General features: G+C 35.7%; 1 protein-coding gene across 1 annotated transcript; it reads left to right on the forward strand.

Moving 5' to 3' along the window:
• The first annotated feature begins 3,533 nt into the window (after positions 1-3,533).
• On the forward strand, positions 3,534-8,673 carry LOC142335515 (uncharacterized). Its single transcript, XM_075384056.1, has 4 exons — positions 3,534-3,652; positions 5,084-5,327; positions 5,616-5,713; positions 8,364-8,673. The coding sequence occupies exons 2-4, from the start codon at positions 5,089-5,091 to the stop codon at positions 8,552-8,554; spliced, it is 528 nt and encodes a 175-aa protein (XP_075240171.1). The 5' UTR covers positions 3,534-3,652; positions 5,084-5,088; the 3' UTR covers positions 8,555-8,673.
• Positions 8,674-14,087: the final 5,414 nt, after the last annotated feature.

The following is a 14,087-nucleotide window of genomic DNA, read 5'->3' on the forward strand; positions in this document are numbered from 1 at the left end:
TGGCAGCTAAATTTGTGAACGAAATCTTTGGTTTTGTTCAGGGACAGCAGCACCCGAAGGACTAGCATTTTCCTCTGGAAACTCAACCTTGAGCCCTATTTTTCATTATTCTTCACTCGGGTCGAGAGTCACCGCCATTCAACGCAAAAAATGCGAAGATAAGCGGTGAATGCTGAAAAACTTTGTAAGAGAAGCGCTGAATTTCAAAAATTTTGAAAGATAGGCGGTGAATGTAGTGAAATTATATAACTCAGGCGGTGAATGCAGTGGAAAAAAAATTATTGCCTGGTAGTGGTGAAATCACGTGACTTCACCGCCAAATTTAGCTGTGAAATTACATAAATTCACTGCTTAAAAAGTGTCCGAATTATGTGATATGCGGTGAATGCAGTGAAACTAATTAAATTCACCGCTTAACTTAGAGGTAAAATTACATTAGATCCGACATTTTGGATCTATTCTGTTCCCCCACAGCTTAGTGAACATAAATCTTTTATGACCCCCAGGCGTACATGCTATTTCTTACATGGTAACTTGCTATATAACAACACATAATTTGTAACGGGCGGGGAGTCATAAAAACACTGGGGGGGGGGGCGAAACAGAATGCCCGGACCTTGCTCAAAGTGAGTTTCAGCGCTGCACCATTTCATTTCAATTGTAACCAGTACTGAACCAGACAAATAGCAGTATAAATACTTTTGCCAGTCTGCCCAGAGTCGATTAAGAAATATCCCAGTCTGCCTTTCTTCTTCACATTCTCATTTACATTCTTGGTCAACACTGCACAGAATGTTTCACATTTCACTCATCCATCAGACTGTACATACAAAGAACATAGCAAGTTTTGAAAATTTCGAATAACTGACATCATGCTTAAAACTTTTAATATGGCGATACCCTCAAAAGAAATTCTAGCTCAAACTATACCATATATTGGTGCATTTACATCTTTGCAGTGGAGTCTGAGGCGGAGGTCGGACGTCGGAGGCGGAGGTGGGAGGCGGATGTCGGAGGCGGAGGTCGGAGGCGGAGGTCGATGTGGCGGCGGTCGGAGGTCGGAGGCGGAGGTCGGAGGCGGAGGTCGGAGGTCGGAGGCGGAGGTCGGAGGATATATATATGGATCTATTCTGCTTCGCCCCCCCCCCCTCCTGTGTTTTTTATGACCCCCCGTTACAAATTGTATGTTGTTACATAGCAAGTTACTATGTAAGAAAATAGCACGTGCGCCTGGGGATCATAAAAGATTTATGCTCACTAAGGTGGGGGGGGGGGAGGAAACAGAATAGATCTATAATGTCAAATAGATATAAGAATAGGGGGTAATTTTAGGGGGGGGGGTAAACGATGTAAGATGACGGGAATAATGGATAATGGGAAGCAAGGGGGGAATTGATTTTACTCCTTCCCCCCTCTAAAAATACGCCCTAATCTTACATCTTTTTGAAATTTTTTCCAAAAGATGAATTTAAGTAATTTCAGCACTAGAGTAAGCGGTGAACGTACAAAAATTCACCACATTTCACCGCTAAAATTTGTAATTTCACCGCTAAGGATAGCAAATCTTACAAAAAATCAACGCGCATGTTTTACAGAAAGTAGAGCGAGTTTGATTTAAGTTCAATCTAAATTTCTTGGGAGTTAGTGAGAGGTGAACAACTTTTCACACCTTATCTTACATATTTTTCCGATTTTTCTTCCCCCCTGGTAGTTTTGTTGTCAAATTATTATTCATGTGTCTAAATCAAGAAAAGCATTCAATCTGTCAGTGCCATTATTTGAAGTTGACACAGCTGTTTGCATACTCGACAGCAACTATTGTGAAGCTTACTTTGCAAGCTGCAAGCTTTTTGACAATTTCGGACGATTATGAGAATTTGGAACTCATATTGCTAGAGAACAAAAATCTAGCAAAGTTAAATAAGGCCTAGAAAGACTTACTGTCCTTTAAGACCTAGAAAATGAGTTATAACTGTTGTCTACAAATCGCAGCCTGGCAACTATGAGATGCAATACACAAAAATCTGAGGTTTTTGGCGATGCTCAAAACGTTACAAATAATGCATATTGTTTACTGGATTTACTCGAAAATGTCAGTGTTACTCATGATAATAATATAAGTTTACAGTTCTAATCGTGTGCGCACACAAGAGTGACAGTTGGGAAATGGGTTGAAATTTGTTTCGAAAGTGAAGCTATCTACCTTTTTTCCCACTATAAGCCTGTTCTCTTGTCAGGCGAGTGTAAAAACAGTAAGGGAAGGCGCACCCCAAAATGGAAGGCGGGAAAAGTTAAATGCAATGAAAAACTGCTCACAGGTGACGCAAAAGAAGAAGATTAGATTGATAAAAAGAGAAATTAATATTCGCACTTCAGAGAATGCGCCTAGACCATCCAGCTCATTGCTGGACAAGAAGTCAATTGGAAGAAATAAAAACTTGACCCTCAACCCTCTCCGCCAATAAAGGCTGAAACATTAGAATATAAAACTGAATATTCTGGTTTAAAATGAAAACTGATAAAAAATGAGAGGGCTTTTTTAGAAATAATTAAATTTTCTGTTCTCGTATAATTATTGCATAACTTATTATTGCGTTAGGGCCTTCTGAGAATCACTATTCAATCGTTTGAAAAAATCAATTTTGTTGATTTGTGGACTTTGTTGTTATTATCACTGTAATTTGCCCTGTTTACTGAACTCTGGTCCTTAATCCTATTTTCTTATGTAAATTTCCCTTCGTTCTGACCGGTTAAGTCCAAGATTTTGATCCCGTCATTTTGTGATGAATTGAATAACTGATCGTGTTGTAGATTACTTTGTTGTAGTGGTAATAAAGTTATTTACGAATTCGATTTCAAAGAGACAATTGAAACAAACGTACAAAAGCTTTCCTCGCTTTAGTTGTTTTTTTCCGTTTTTTTTAAAATGTTAAATTTCTCCCTCAAAATATATTGCCCTCAAAACTTTTTTTAAAAATAACTTTTAACTTAAATTATTATCATAAGTAAGACTAATTTTTTCGGGTAAATCTAAACAATAAAATGTACCACTTGTAACTCAATATCTTGTGATTTTCCAACCAAACTAGCTTGTTTGCAAGTTTTTCAGTTGTTTTAGCGACGTAAAACTTCTTTGTTTAAATCGAACAACAATCTCAACTCGGGTTCTAATTTTTCTATGCTCAGAGTGAAAGTTTTTAGCAAACAATTTCATTGATCAGCTCACATTGCATCAGTTTCTTATGTCATTGCCTTCTTCTTTGACCACATGGCTAGTAATGTGCTCAATAATTTTTGATAGATGGTCAACACGGACCACCTTTCATCAGTAATATTACATCTTTAATGTAAACTCTTCCATGCAAAAAAATAAATAATTAAAGATAGTTGTATATACCGAAACTGGGACTGCCTTTTCTTTCGTGTGGTTGGTTTTTCCAAACTTACATCGAAATGACGGTTTTCAGTGGAGTGGTATAAGGAAAATGCATGGCGTTTTCCGTGTTTTCGAGTTAATTATTCAAAACTGAACAGCTGATTTCCCCCTTAAAATTCATCTCAGCTTTCTTGTTTTAAAAACTCAAATTGATTTTACCAAAGTCTTCAGAGATACGCTGCTTGTTTAAATTTTAGCTGGTTTGGAGTTTAAAAAGTAAGTCGGTAAATATATTTAGTCATTTTTTATTTTTTTAAAAATCTACTATTTATTTTGAAAACTGAGAGGTCAGTAATTGATTTTATATTTTTAAAAGCAAAGTTAGGCATTTTTTTCCACGCTTGCGTTTTATTAGTAGCCTACCGGAATTCAATCAAAATCTTAATAAGCGAGTTTAACTTTTTTCCCGTTATTTTTCAATGCTTAAGTGTTTTTATTTCCCTTGATTTTTTTAATAAGTTTCAGAGCTTTCTTTAATTAATTTTTTTTAATTTTCCCGTTCCATTGGTACGGAGACCAGAATAGCTTAATTGTCCTTATTTTTATTTTGGCGATTAAAAATGGTTACATGACATTTTACCCAATTCCATTTTACCCAACCTGTCATTTTACCCAATGCCATTTTACCCAGTGCCATTTTACCCAATGCCATTTTACCCAATGCCATTTTACCCAATGCCATTTTACCAAATACCAACTTACCCAATGCTCTTTGATCTTTTCGTTCAATTATCCGATTACAAATTAGCAGTCGCTATTAGAAGGATGATTTAAAACATTTGTGGACAATATAATCCCATTTTCGGTTGTGATAGTTTCATATCAAGTCCCACAGGCCATTTAATTATATAATCGGCTAATCCCATGTTCGGTTGTGATAGTTTCATATCAAGTCCCACGGGCCATTTATTTTATAGTAGGCTAAATAGTCGTTCTGAATAATTTAGCAGTGAGGTAAATTGGGTAAGTTGGTACTGGGTAAGATGGCGTTGGGTAAAATGGCAGGTTGGGTAAAATGGCATTGGGTAAAATGGAATTGGGTAAATTGTTCTGACACCATTAAGAATGTTTGGTTAACAATTATGCTAGCATTTATCTGTTTCAGGTAACTTGTTATGTATAGAACAATGGGACGATTTTTTGTTGCTTAGTAAGGGTTAAATGGTCCCGTGAGAGCTGCTCAAATTTGCCAATGGCAATCTCAATAAAAACAAACTTCAGTTTAAAATACCAAATTGACAAGCTACCCGGCTGGAATATTATCCCAATTGACATAAGGTCGATCCAAAATTCAAATTTTAAATAGACGATGTTCTAAACTGGATTAAAAATGGCGAAATGAAATTAAACGATTAAATCATAAATCATTATAAATCATAAATCATTATAAATCATAAATCATTATAAATCATAAATCGATAATCATAAAGCATTGATGTTTAAGCTCAGAACTTTAGAATCAGATACGGCATCTGAACCCGTCCAGGTGAGATTGGGAAAGGTCGTCAATTGCAAATTTTGTCTGATAACTGATATTGATCAAAAACCAACTCAATTTAAAATAAGAATTTTCTATCAACCTATTGTCTATTGGGTTTATGGGTTCAGCCGGCTGGGTGTCAATTCAGGGTTATTATTTTTGTTCAGAGAAGATGGGTTCTGCAGCATTAACGTTCACTGCTTCGTATGTGTTGTATGGAGTGGTTTTTCTCTTGTCTGGAGGTGGGATAGGTGACGTCAGAGGGTACTACTGGACTACGAGTTGGCCTGATGAAGACTGGACGAAATGCAAAAGTGACTATGAATGTGAACTGTGGGCTACTTATGTGGTTAAGAGTGACAAACACGAGTGCTGTGATGGAGAGTGCCGCGAAACTTGTCTCAGTGATGCGTGCGTATACCTCGTCGGGGGGGGGGGGGGGTGGGGAGGGGTCTGTTTGTACTTGAGAATCGACCTCATTATCCTCAATAATATGGTATTAAAACAGGGGTGATACAATTCAGGGGTTAAATGATTGCGGTGTTGAATAATATAGGGGTTGAAAAATTGGGGTTAAGTTATAGGGGGTTAAAAGAGTAGGGGTGATAAACGCGACACCCTTCTTGCCACTAGCCCCCCCCCCCCCCTAGCTGGCACACGCAGAATTGATCTTTTTTCACATTTTGCGATACATTTTAGGGCAATTATTCTGCTGTTCGTGGTGTTGCCGTGTGTAGGATGCTGCATCTGCGTGGGTCTCATCACAGGCGCCATCGTTTATGCTGTCAAAGTCAGCAGTGAGTAATTTAGTCACGTGTCTTTTCATTTCCTTTCCGGATATATTCTGCCCCCCCCCCCCCAGCTGAGTGAGCATAAATTCTTTATGACCCCCAGGCGCACGTGCTATTTTCTTACATAGTAACGTGCTATATAACAAAATATAATTTGAAACTGGGGGGGGGGGGCGAAACAGAATAGATCCTCATTTCCTTCCCCGTCAACGGAGTTGGGTTTCATTTGTTTGCCCATTACATGGCCCATTAGTTTGACCATTACGTACCAGGATCCTGATAAAACTGATTTTAAACTGCTATTTTCTTACATAGTAACGTGCTATATAACAAAATATAATTTGAAACTGGGGGGGGGGGCGAAACAGAATAGATCCTCATTTCCTTCCCCGTCAACGGAGTTGGGTTTCATTTGTTTGCCCATTACATGGCCCATTAGTTTGACCATTACGTACCAGGATCCTGATAAAACTGATTTTAAACTAGTTAGTACGAAATGACAACGTTTCAGAACACAGAACAAGGTCAGTAGGTGCACTGTTCTTTTCAGAATTTACAGGGTAACGGCATCAGTTATCCAGAATACAGTTTTGGGATCTAATCTGTTCCCCCCCCCCAGTTTGTTTTACGCCTCCTGTTATAAATTATATGTTGATGTTACTATGTAAAAAATTAGCACGTGCGCCTGGGGGGCGTAAAAAATATAAGCCCACTAAGCTTGGGGGGGGGGGGGGCGAAACAGAATAGATCCCAGTTTTTTATGCCCAGAACATTTTCAGATTTAATTTTCACCATGCTTCAGAGTAAATTCAGAGTTTTTTGTCCTTATTTTTTTAAGGAAGTTTTTCTTCTTATTTTACCATAAAAAGTCTAAAATATTAGTGGCGTGATAGCCGAGAGGTAAGGTGTGTGATTCACACGCCAATGATTGAGAGTTCAATCCCCTACCCCCATGAAGCTGTCTGTGTAAGGATGAGCTCTTACTTAACCATAGCTTCAGGTTGACCATAGCCTGACCAATGTTGGCTGCAATAGTGGTACCACGTGAAAGTTTCAGACGCAAAAAAAGTGACCAAAGTCACCAAAAAAAGAGCAATGCTGCTCATAAAAAGAACAGTCTGAAATGTGTGGAATAATAAGAAAAAGGGCAGCTGAGAACAGGCTACTGTAGGCCTAATGCTGTTCCACTGCGATTACGCAGGAACCAAAATTATTATTATTATATGACATGATCACAGTACTGGTCAGATTTAATTTAATTTCAGATTTAATTTTCACCATGCTTCAGAGTAAATTCAGAGTTTTTTGTCCTTATTTTTTTTAAGGAAGTTTTTCTTCTTATTTTACCATAAAAAGTCTAAAATACGACATGATCACAGTACTGGTCAGCGTAAAAATACAGAACTGAAATACTATGGTTCAGTACTGATTTTTTTTGGGGGTCAAGTCCGGGTGTATTCAAATGTCGGGAAAATAAAAAAAAATAATCAGTCAATCAATTTTAAAATCTGGCTCCATTTAAGTGCTACTGTTACTTAAGAAAACAGCAGCCAAATGTGAACTATCTACATAATTTTAATATCCAAACGATACTATGTAATTTCATTTATATGGGTTCACATGCAAGTGGTGAACCTTCACTTATAGCCGAGAAAATTATATGCATGCATGAAAAAAAAGATCAAATTGCGTATTTGGAAATATGGTCAAATTACGTAACTAACAATAATGACTACAGTTTCCTAATCTATTGTTTTCAAGGTAAAATTTTTAGACAATAAAACGATGCCACAAGCCTAGACTATCTTCTTACGTTTACTTTAGTCATTTAGCTCTAATCAATGAAGTTATGCGTTTTAAACGTAGTTTTTCATTTTTGCAAATATTTTTTCAATTTACTAAGAGTTCTGGACTCGAATTTTAGTGATTGAAGAATTCTTTTTATTTTTTGCAAACAATAACTATTTTTCATTATAAAATAAATTATATATCTCTCTATATATAATTTCTCTATATATATATCTCTCTATATTCATGATGTTGGCCGCCAGCGAAGTTCATCCGATATTATGGCAACGTCGGGAGCAAAAGTACGGACGCAGTGATAAAAATTTCAGTCAAAAAATGAGGAAAAACATTTAGATTAGCCCCTTTCTTAGCTTGGGTTTTAAACGTACCCAATATTATCTCCACTAAATTCCAATCAGGTAAAATCGTAAACTAATGCAATCTTTATTCACAACCGATCATTTTACTTATCACTTCAGTTCGAATCAACAATGGATTCACTCTCGATGATTTCTGTGAAAAATCTTGCTTGGATCTATTCTGTTTTGCCCCCCCCCCCCCCCCCCAAGGTTAGTGGGCTCCCAGGCGCAGGTGCTATTTTTACGCCCCCAGGCGCTATTTTTTTACATGGTAACGTGCTATATAACAACATATAAATTGTAACTGGGGGCAATAAAAAACATTGGGGGGAACGAAACAGAATAGATCCAAAATTTTGAGGTATTTATGTTCTCGCTCCCAAATTTTTCCCGCAAGTGATTTACGGCCCAAAGAAGACAAATTTTGAGCTCTCAACTCATTGGGTGAGTCATCAGAATTGATTGTCCTCACTATGTTACTCTAATCATGGATAACACCAATGTTACAGACAAGAAGAAGTCTGGAGAGGTGATCAACCAGCCGAACGGGACAACAGTTGTGGTTCCGGGTGCAAACGTGCAATATGCAGGTGCGGCTCCCCCATATCCAATGTACAACATGGCCCCAGCTCCACCCTACATGGCCAATCACCCTCCATCCCCAGCGCCCCCTCTCAACAATATGGAGCCCAAAATATAGACAGCAAAACAAAAAAAAAACTATTTCGATCGGACAAAGTTTCTATTTTTCAGTGTGAATCGTGTGTTTCTGTGTGTGTTTCCTTGCGTATAGTATTGTAACAAAAATACCCAAAAAATTTTTTTCACCAACGAACACAGGGTTACAAATTGAAAGCAATTAATTACAAAAAACCCACGGTTACTCGCACTACCCTAAGCTATGAGCAACAGGTGTAGAAAAAGAAGGTCACAATTGACGGTTTTTTTTAAATGACGCCACTGTTTTAATCGCGTCACTAACGATTAATACAAGTAAAGTTGCACGTCAAAGTCATTGATGTCCATAACAGTATAACAAAATCAGAAACACAGCCAAGAAATATGCCGTTCCGACCTGTTGTAAACATAGCTGTCAGATTGCCAGAAAAAAACTGGTATAGCTTCATAGACTTGTAGTATCAAAATACAAATGAAAAAATGAGAACTAAAAACTTCAAAAAATTTATACAAATTACTGATTTTCGATTTATGTACAGTAAATGTGCCACCTTCAAATAACGTTCAATTTGATTAAGGTATCTTTATTGTTCCGACCCCCACTTTAGTGGGGAGGAGGAACTATATACTCAACTGGGTTTTTTTTGTTCAGTCAATTTTGGCCGATCGATATATTCATCGTAGAGAATTGTTAGTGGTATCATTGAAAAGCCCGTCCAGCGTAGAATACGGAATTAAAAAGATTTTTTCGAGGTTTAAAGTTTTGTAAACATTCGACTCTTTTTGTTCACATTTTCAGTAATTTTTGCTAAAATTTGGCACAGTTTCGCTAATATAGTTCAAAAAAGTTAAATTTTTTAACGGCAGAGTGTTGTTGTTACCGTTAGAGATAGAAGAGCGTTGCTGAATTGTTTGATTGAAGTTTTTTTGGGTAAAATTTTTGATAAAATTTTCAAAATTCAAACTTCATCAAAAATGGCTCAAAATATGTTTTTGGTCCACTCTGTTAAAGTCTGTCAAACTTTGTGACCTAGAAACCTTAAAACAGACTCCCTTAGCTCAAAAAGAGCGCTAGTTGAAATTAGGCGCCGTATGAAAGTCTTCTGGAATTAAAATTTTGATACTTTTTGCGGATTTAACTCGATAATTATACAAAAAGCTTTGTTCTTTTTTAATATTTGAAGAATTCCACGCAACAATTGGTCTAATTCGCAAACACTTGGTCAGTTTTCTGGGCGAGCGACAAAATCAGGGAGAGGTTCGACAATATCATGCATTGTCAGAGACTTTTGGATTTTTTTTATGCTGACTTTTCAAAATAATTTGCTTTTTGTTTTTTTTTAATGTTAATTACTGACGATATTTTTTATTCATGGCTCCGTTAATGACAGCTCCAATTTTGAGTAATTTTGAGGCCGAATATAGATACAGATTGTTTTCAGAGAACCAAAGGTTTTTTATGGCTTTCAGAAAGAGATTTAGTAAAAAAAATTAAGTGAATTCTTGTCTTTTGCCTTCAATTGTTTTTGTTTTGGCAGTCTGATATTTAAGTTTAACCACTCAAAGATCTACATTTCTTCCTCAAGAGCTGCAAGTGAACCTTTTCTATTCATTCGGTTGTTACCTAATGTCTCTTATGTTATTGAATCTATTTGTTTAAAGGAAATCTCTGTGATCTTTGAACTTGTCAATTTTTTATATTATTTTAGTCAACATTCTGTTTATTCTCAGTAAATACAGGTCAATCTTACCTCCGTATAAAAAACAAACTGATTTTGTGGCCGATTGTTTTAACCGAAAGATTTCTTGCTTTTGGTACTACGAGTTTTCATACAAAATTTTCTGATTTTTGTGCATAATTTCCGATTTTTGCTGTTGTTTTTGTTTCTTTTGTAAATTGTGACATTATTTAACAAACTAACTGAAAAAAAGTTTTACAACATTTGAAATTGAACATATTTTTTGTTTTCATAACATATGGTTTGAGGGGCTGCGACACCGTTCTCTTGCAGAAATTGGTAGAGTTTTTTTATTTTTGCCCTTTATTTGTTGTTAATCTTTGTTTTCACATGCCAAATATTGTGTAATTAAGGGTCTCAGTGGCCAACCATAGATAATTAAATGAGCTTAATAACTGATATCGGTAAACAGCTAATGATTGTTTTGACTTTCGAATTCAAATTCTAGAAAAAAAAGAGTATTAGTATTCTTCAACTTATTCCTTTTTGTTTTGGTTTGCTTTTTTTCGTATTATACAATGTTGTATCATTTTGGTAATGTAGCCTCATTATTTAGAGCTATTTTTAAAGTTGTTTGAATCAAACAAAGATTTTTTTTGTTGTTTAAACGTTTGAAATGATGTCTTCAGGGCTTAGACAATTTGTTTCAGAAGAAGTTAGTGAAGTTTAGATACTTTTCAGTTTTTGTGGTTCTTTTTGTTGTCATTTTGTGTTAGTCGTTTCAGAAAAAAGGCGTTATGATGGTCAAAGGAGACGCAAATTAAGATGTTAAGTTCTCGCGTTTAATATCTTACAAATTTAATGGCTTCAAAACTGTGGTTTCGTAAGGTTGTTTGTGAAATTTATTAGTTCAGCTTGTATTTAATGTTATTTTATAGCCTTATGATTTAGTCTCATCAATATTATTCGCAAATATTTTTCAGAGTAGTTGCAAGACAAACTGTTTACTCTTTTAGTCGAAAGCTTTTGTTGGCTATGAATTTTGAAAAGATTTGTTTTTAATTAAAAAGAGATAGATTTTTGAGATCTGCCAATTTTATTTCGGTTAAATTGTAACTAAGCATCTCTATATACAATTCACATCATTTATCTATTGAAACACAATTTGCTCTTCATAACGGTTTTATTTTCCTCAAATGGTCTTTCTTCTTGGAACAAACCGTTTTCATAAAACCAATTTTCGTGAATTTTTGTTTTTGCCCCTTTTTTGTAGGTTTCGGTTCTCTTTTCACAGCATCACAATAATGGGCGTCATTTGATTTACAAATTTTGTTACCTTTGAAAAATGCAAACGAAGATTACTGTATTTAGTGATCAGCTTAATGTTTAATTGATTGGGCGGACATCGTTTTCGTGCACAATTTTTCGTGCAAATTTTTTGTTTTTGCCTGTACTCATCGTTTTATTGTAGTCATGTGACATATCCTGGATAATGAAAGGCCTCGGTCACTCTCTCTTGAGGCGTAAAAGACTCTCCCAATGATTTCATTTGATGCGTAATGTTTTTAATCAGTTCGAATTCAATTCTTTTTTGTTAAAAAAAGCAAAGTTTTAATAAACTTTGCCCCTTTTGCTCATTTCTAGTCAACTTGTTGCCAAGTGCCAAGTCTTATTGAGCAAAGGTCCCATATTTTGTTCAAAAAAATACCGGTTAATCTTCTGAGTATAAAATTTATCTGATGCCATTTTGATTTGGTTATTGGTGTTTTCAAAAAATGGACAAGGAGTTTTGGTCGTAATTATTATTTGTAACTATTTGATTTTTATTGCCGTCCTTTCTGGTAGTCATTTTATGGTAGCCACAGGTCTCATGGGCCCTCTAGAGTGGATTGTTTTATTCTTTTAGTAGTTTGTTGACTGATATGTTGATATGCTAATTTTTTTATCTCTTCCTCATTTGGTAGACAATTAAGTGAAAAATGTAGATGAGCGGGGTCGGAACTTAATGTGCAAACGCACATTACCGAGCCTCCTTGTTTGAACTCAACCCATCTAATGGAAGCTAGCAAGAATCAATTTGAAAGAGCGGGAAGGTCAGTTCAAATTTCAGTGAAGTCATTTGTGAATGACTTCACATGAACAAAAATTCGCTCCAATAAGAGTCCAAAACGTCCCGCACGGATCACAACTGAAAAAATGCTTGAAAGAATACACAAACACTGAATAGAAGTAAGCATGACCATATATGGACAAGACCCGAAGATAAGACCCGCATCAGACTAAGTGACAAAAAAACAACTAATTAGGGCAAAACTAAGGAAATCCAATAACCAAATTTTGTGGAAACAATTAGAGTTAAAACCAAAAGATATAAAAGTTCTAGATTTAATGGAATCACTTACTCTGCAATAAAAATCAATAGTAACTGTAGTTACTGAAATGTCGAAATGCCAGGACAACAAAAAGAACAACAAATTCATCAAAACACAAAAAATCACTAATACTTTATGAAAGCAGAGAGTGTGCAAGTTAAAATAATACTTAATATCAACAAAACACTTCAGAAAAATTGATTTCGTTATATGATCAGTGGGATGTCTTCAATGGAAAACGGCAATAGTACAAAAAATACAGACAAAACTCAAAAGTTAACTAACAATTTTTGAAAACAAGTAGTGTTAAAGCGGCAAATATCATTAGATGTAAACTGGAGAAAAAAATGAAATCAGTTGAGCATGATTTGAAATCGGAGGAAACTTGTCAGCAAGGAGAATAAATCATAAAACAACGAAACAGCAGCAAATAAAGGCAAAACTCAAATTCATTGATATTTTTCAAAACAAGTAATGTTACAGTCACAAAAACAACTCTAAACTATAACAATAAAAATAATTCAGAAAAAATATACATTCATATGCCTCATTAAGAAGCCAACGAGAGCTGTCATTCATGATACTCAGTGACAAGACAGCAAAAACAAGATTTTTGCTCTAGCCTTTTATGTTTAAAACGGAAAATTTAGAGCAAGCATTAATAAGAAACCAGAAAAAATCCCAACCAATCGTAGAACACCAAATTTAGCGGAAACTGCCTTATAGCTCTAACACCGCTTACACCTCAACACATCAAGTTATACATCAGTCAAGATCACGACAAAAATTGGTTCAATGCTGCAAGATGAATGAAAGGGGGTTTCGTTCATTCATCTTGAAGTATTAAAACAAATATTTTCAGTGGTTATATTGCGTGATGAACAATTTGAAGTGTTGATGTGCAAGAGGTGTTCAAGCAAATTTAAATTTCAGAGAAAATTTTATAGCGCTTGCTTGGTAAAGTTGCTTGGAAGTGTATTTTCGGCTCACTAAAGCCACTAAATCACTCATTGAATAAAGTTATTTTGCAGCGGTTACACATACATGTTCTAGCCCATCAACGATTAACGTCCGACGGATTCCTCTTCAGTGACTGTCATTGAGCTGTTTTGGCATTGCTAGCTCAAACGCTGGCATTCCATACTTAGTTGTCGAAGGGATGTGAAACTACAAATATTGCCCTTTAAATCATATGAAATATTTCTGAACAGCAGTATTGAAAAAAACTTGGAAACTAAAAAACTTAATGCCCTCAGGCTTTACCACCTTATCCCTTTTGTCTAGACGACAGTTCAAATAAATCAGACACGGTAATCGAATCGATCAAGCCAAAAAGCGCATACAAAAGAGCAACAGGACCCAAAAAAAATAGCCGGAAACTTTTTAAAAGCATTTATTAGCACTTCAAAGCGATTAATTCAAACGGTCAGAAACAGACCGATATTCATCTATTATTGAACGCTAGGCTAAAATGGTACGAGGCTTGAATATATCCTACAAAAAA

The sequence above is a fragment of the Convolutriloba macropyga genome, chromosome 2, assembly GCF_964194025.1.
Source record: "Convolutriloba macropyga chromosome 2, txConMacr16.3, whole genome shotgun sequence".
In the NCBI taxonomy this organism is placed as follows: Eukaryota; Metazoa; Xenacoelomorpha; order Acoela; family Convolutidae; genus Convolutriloba; species Convolutriloba macropyga.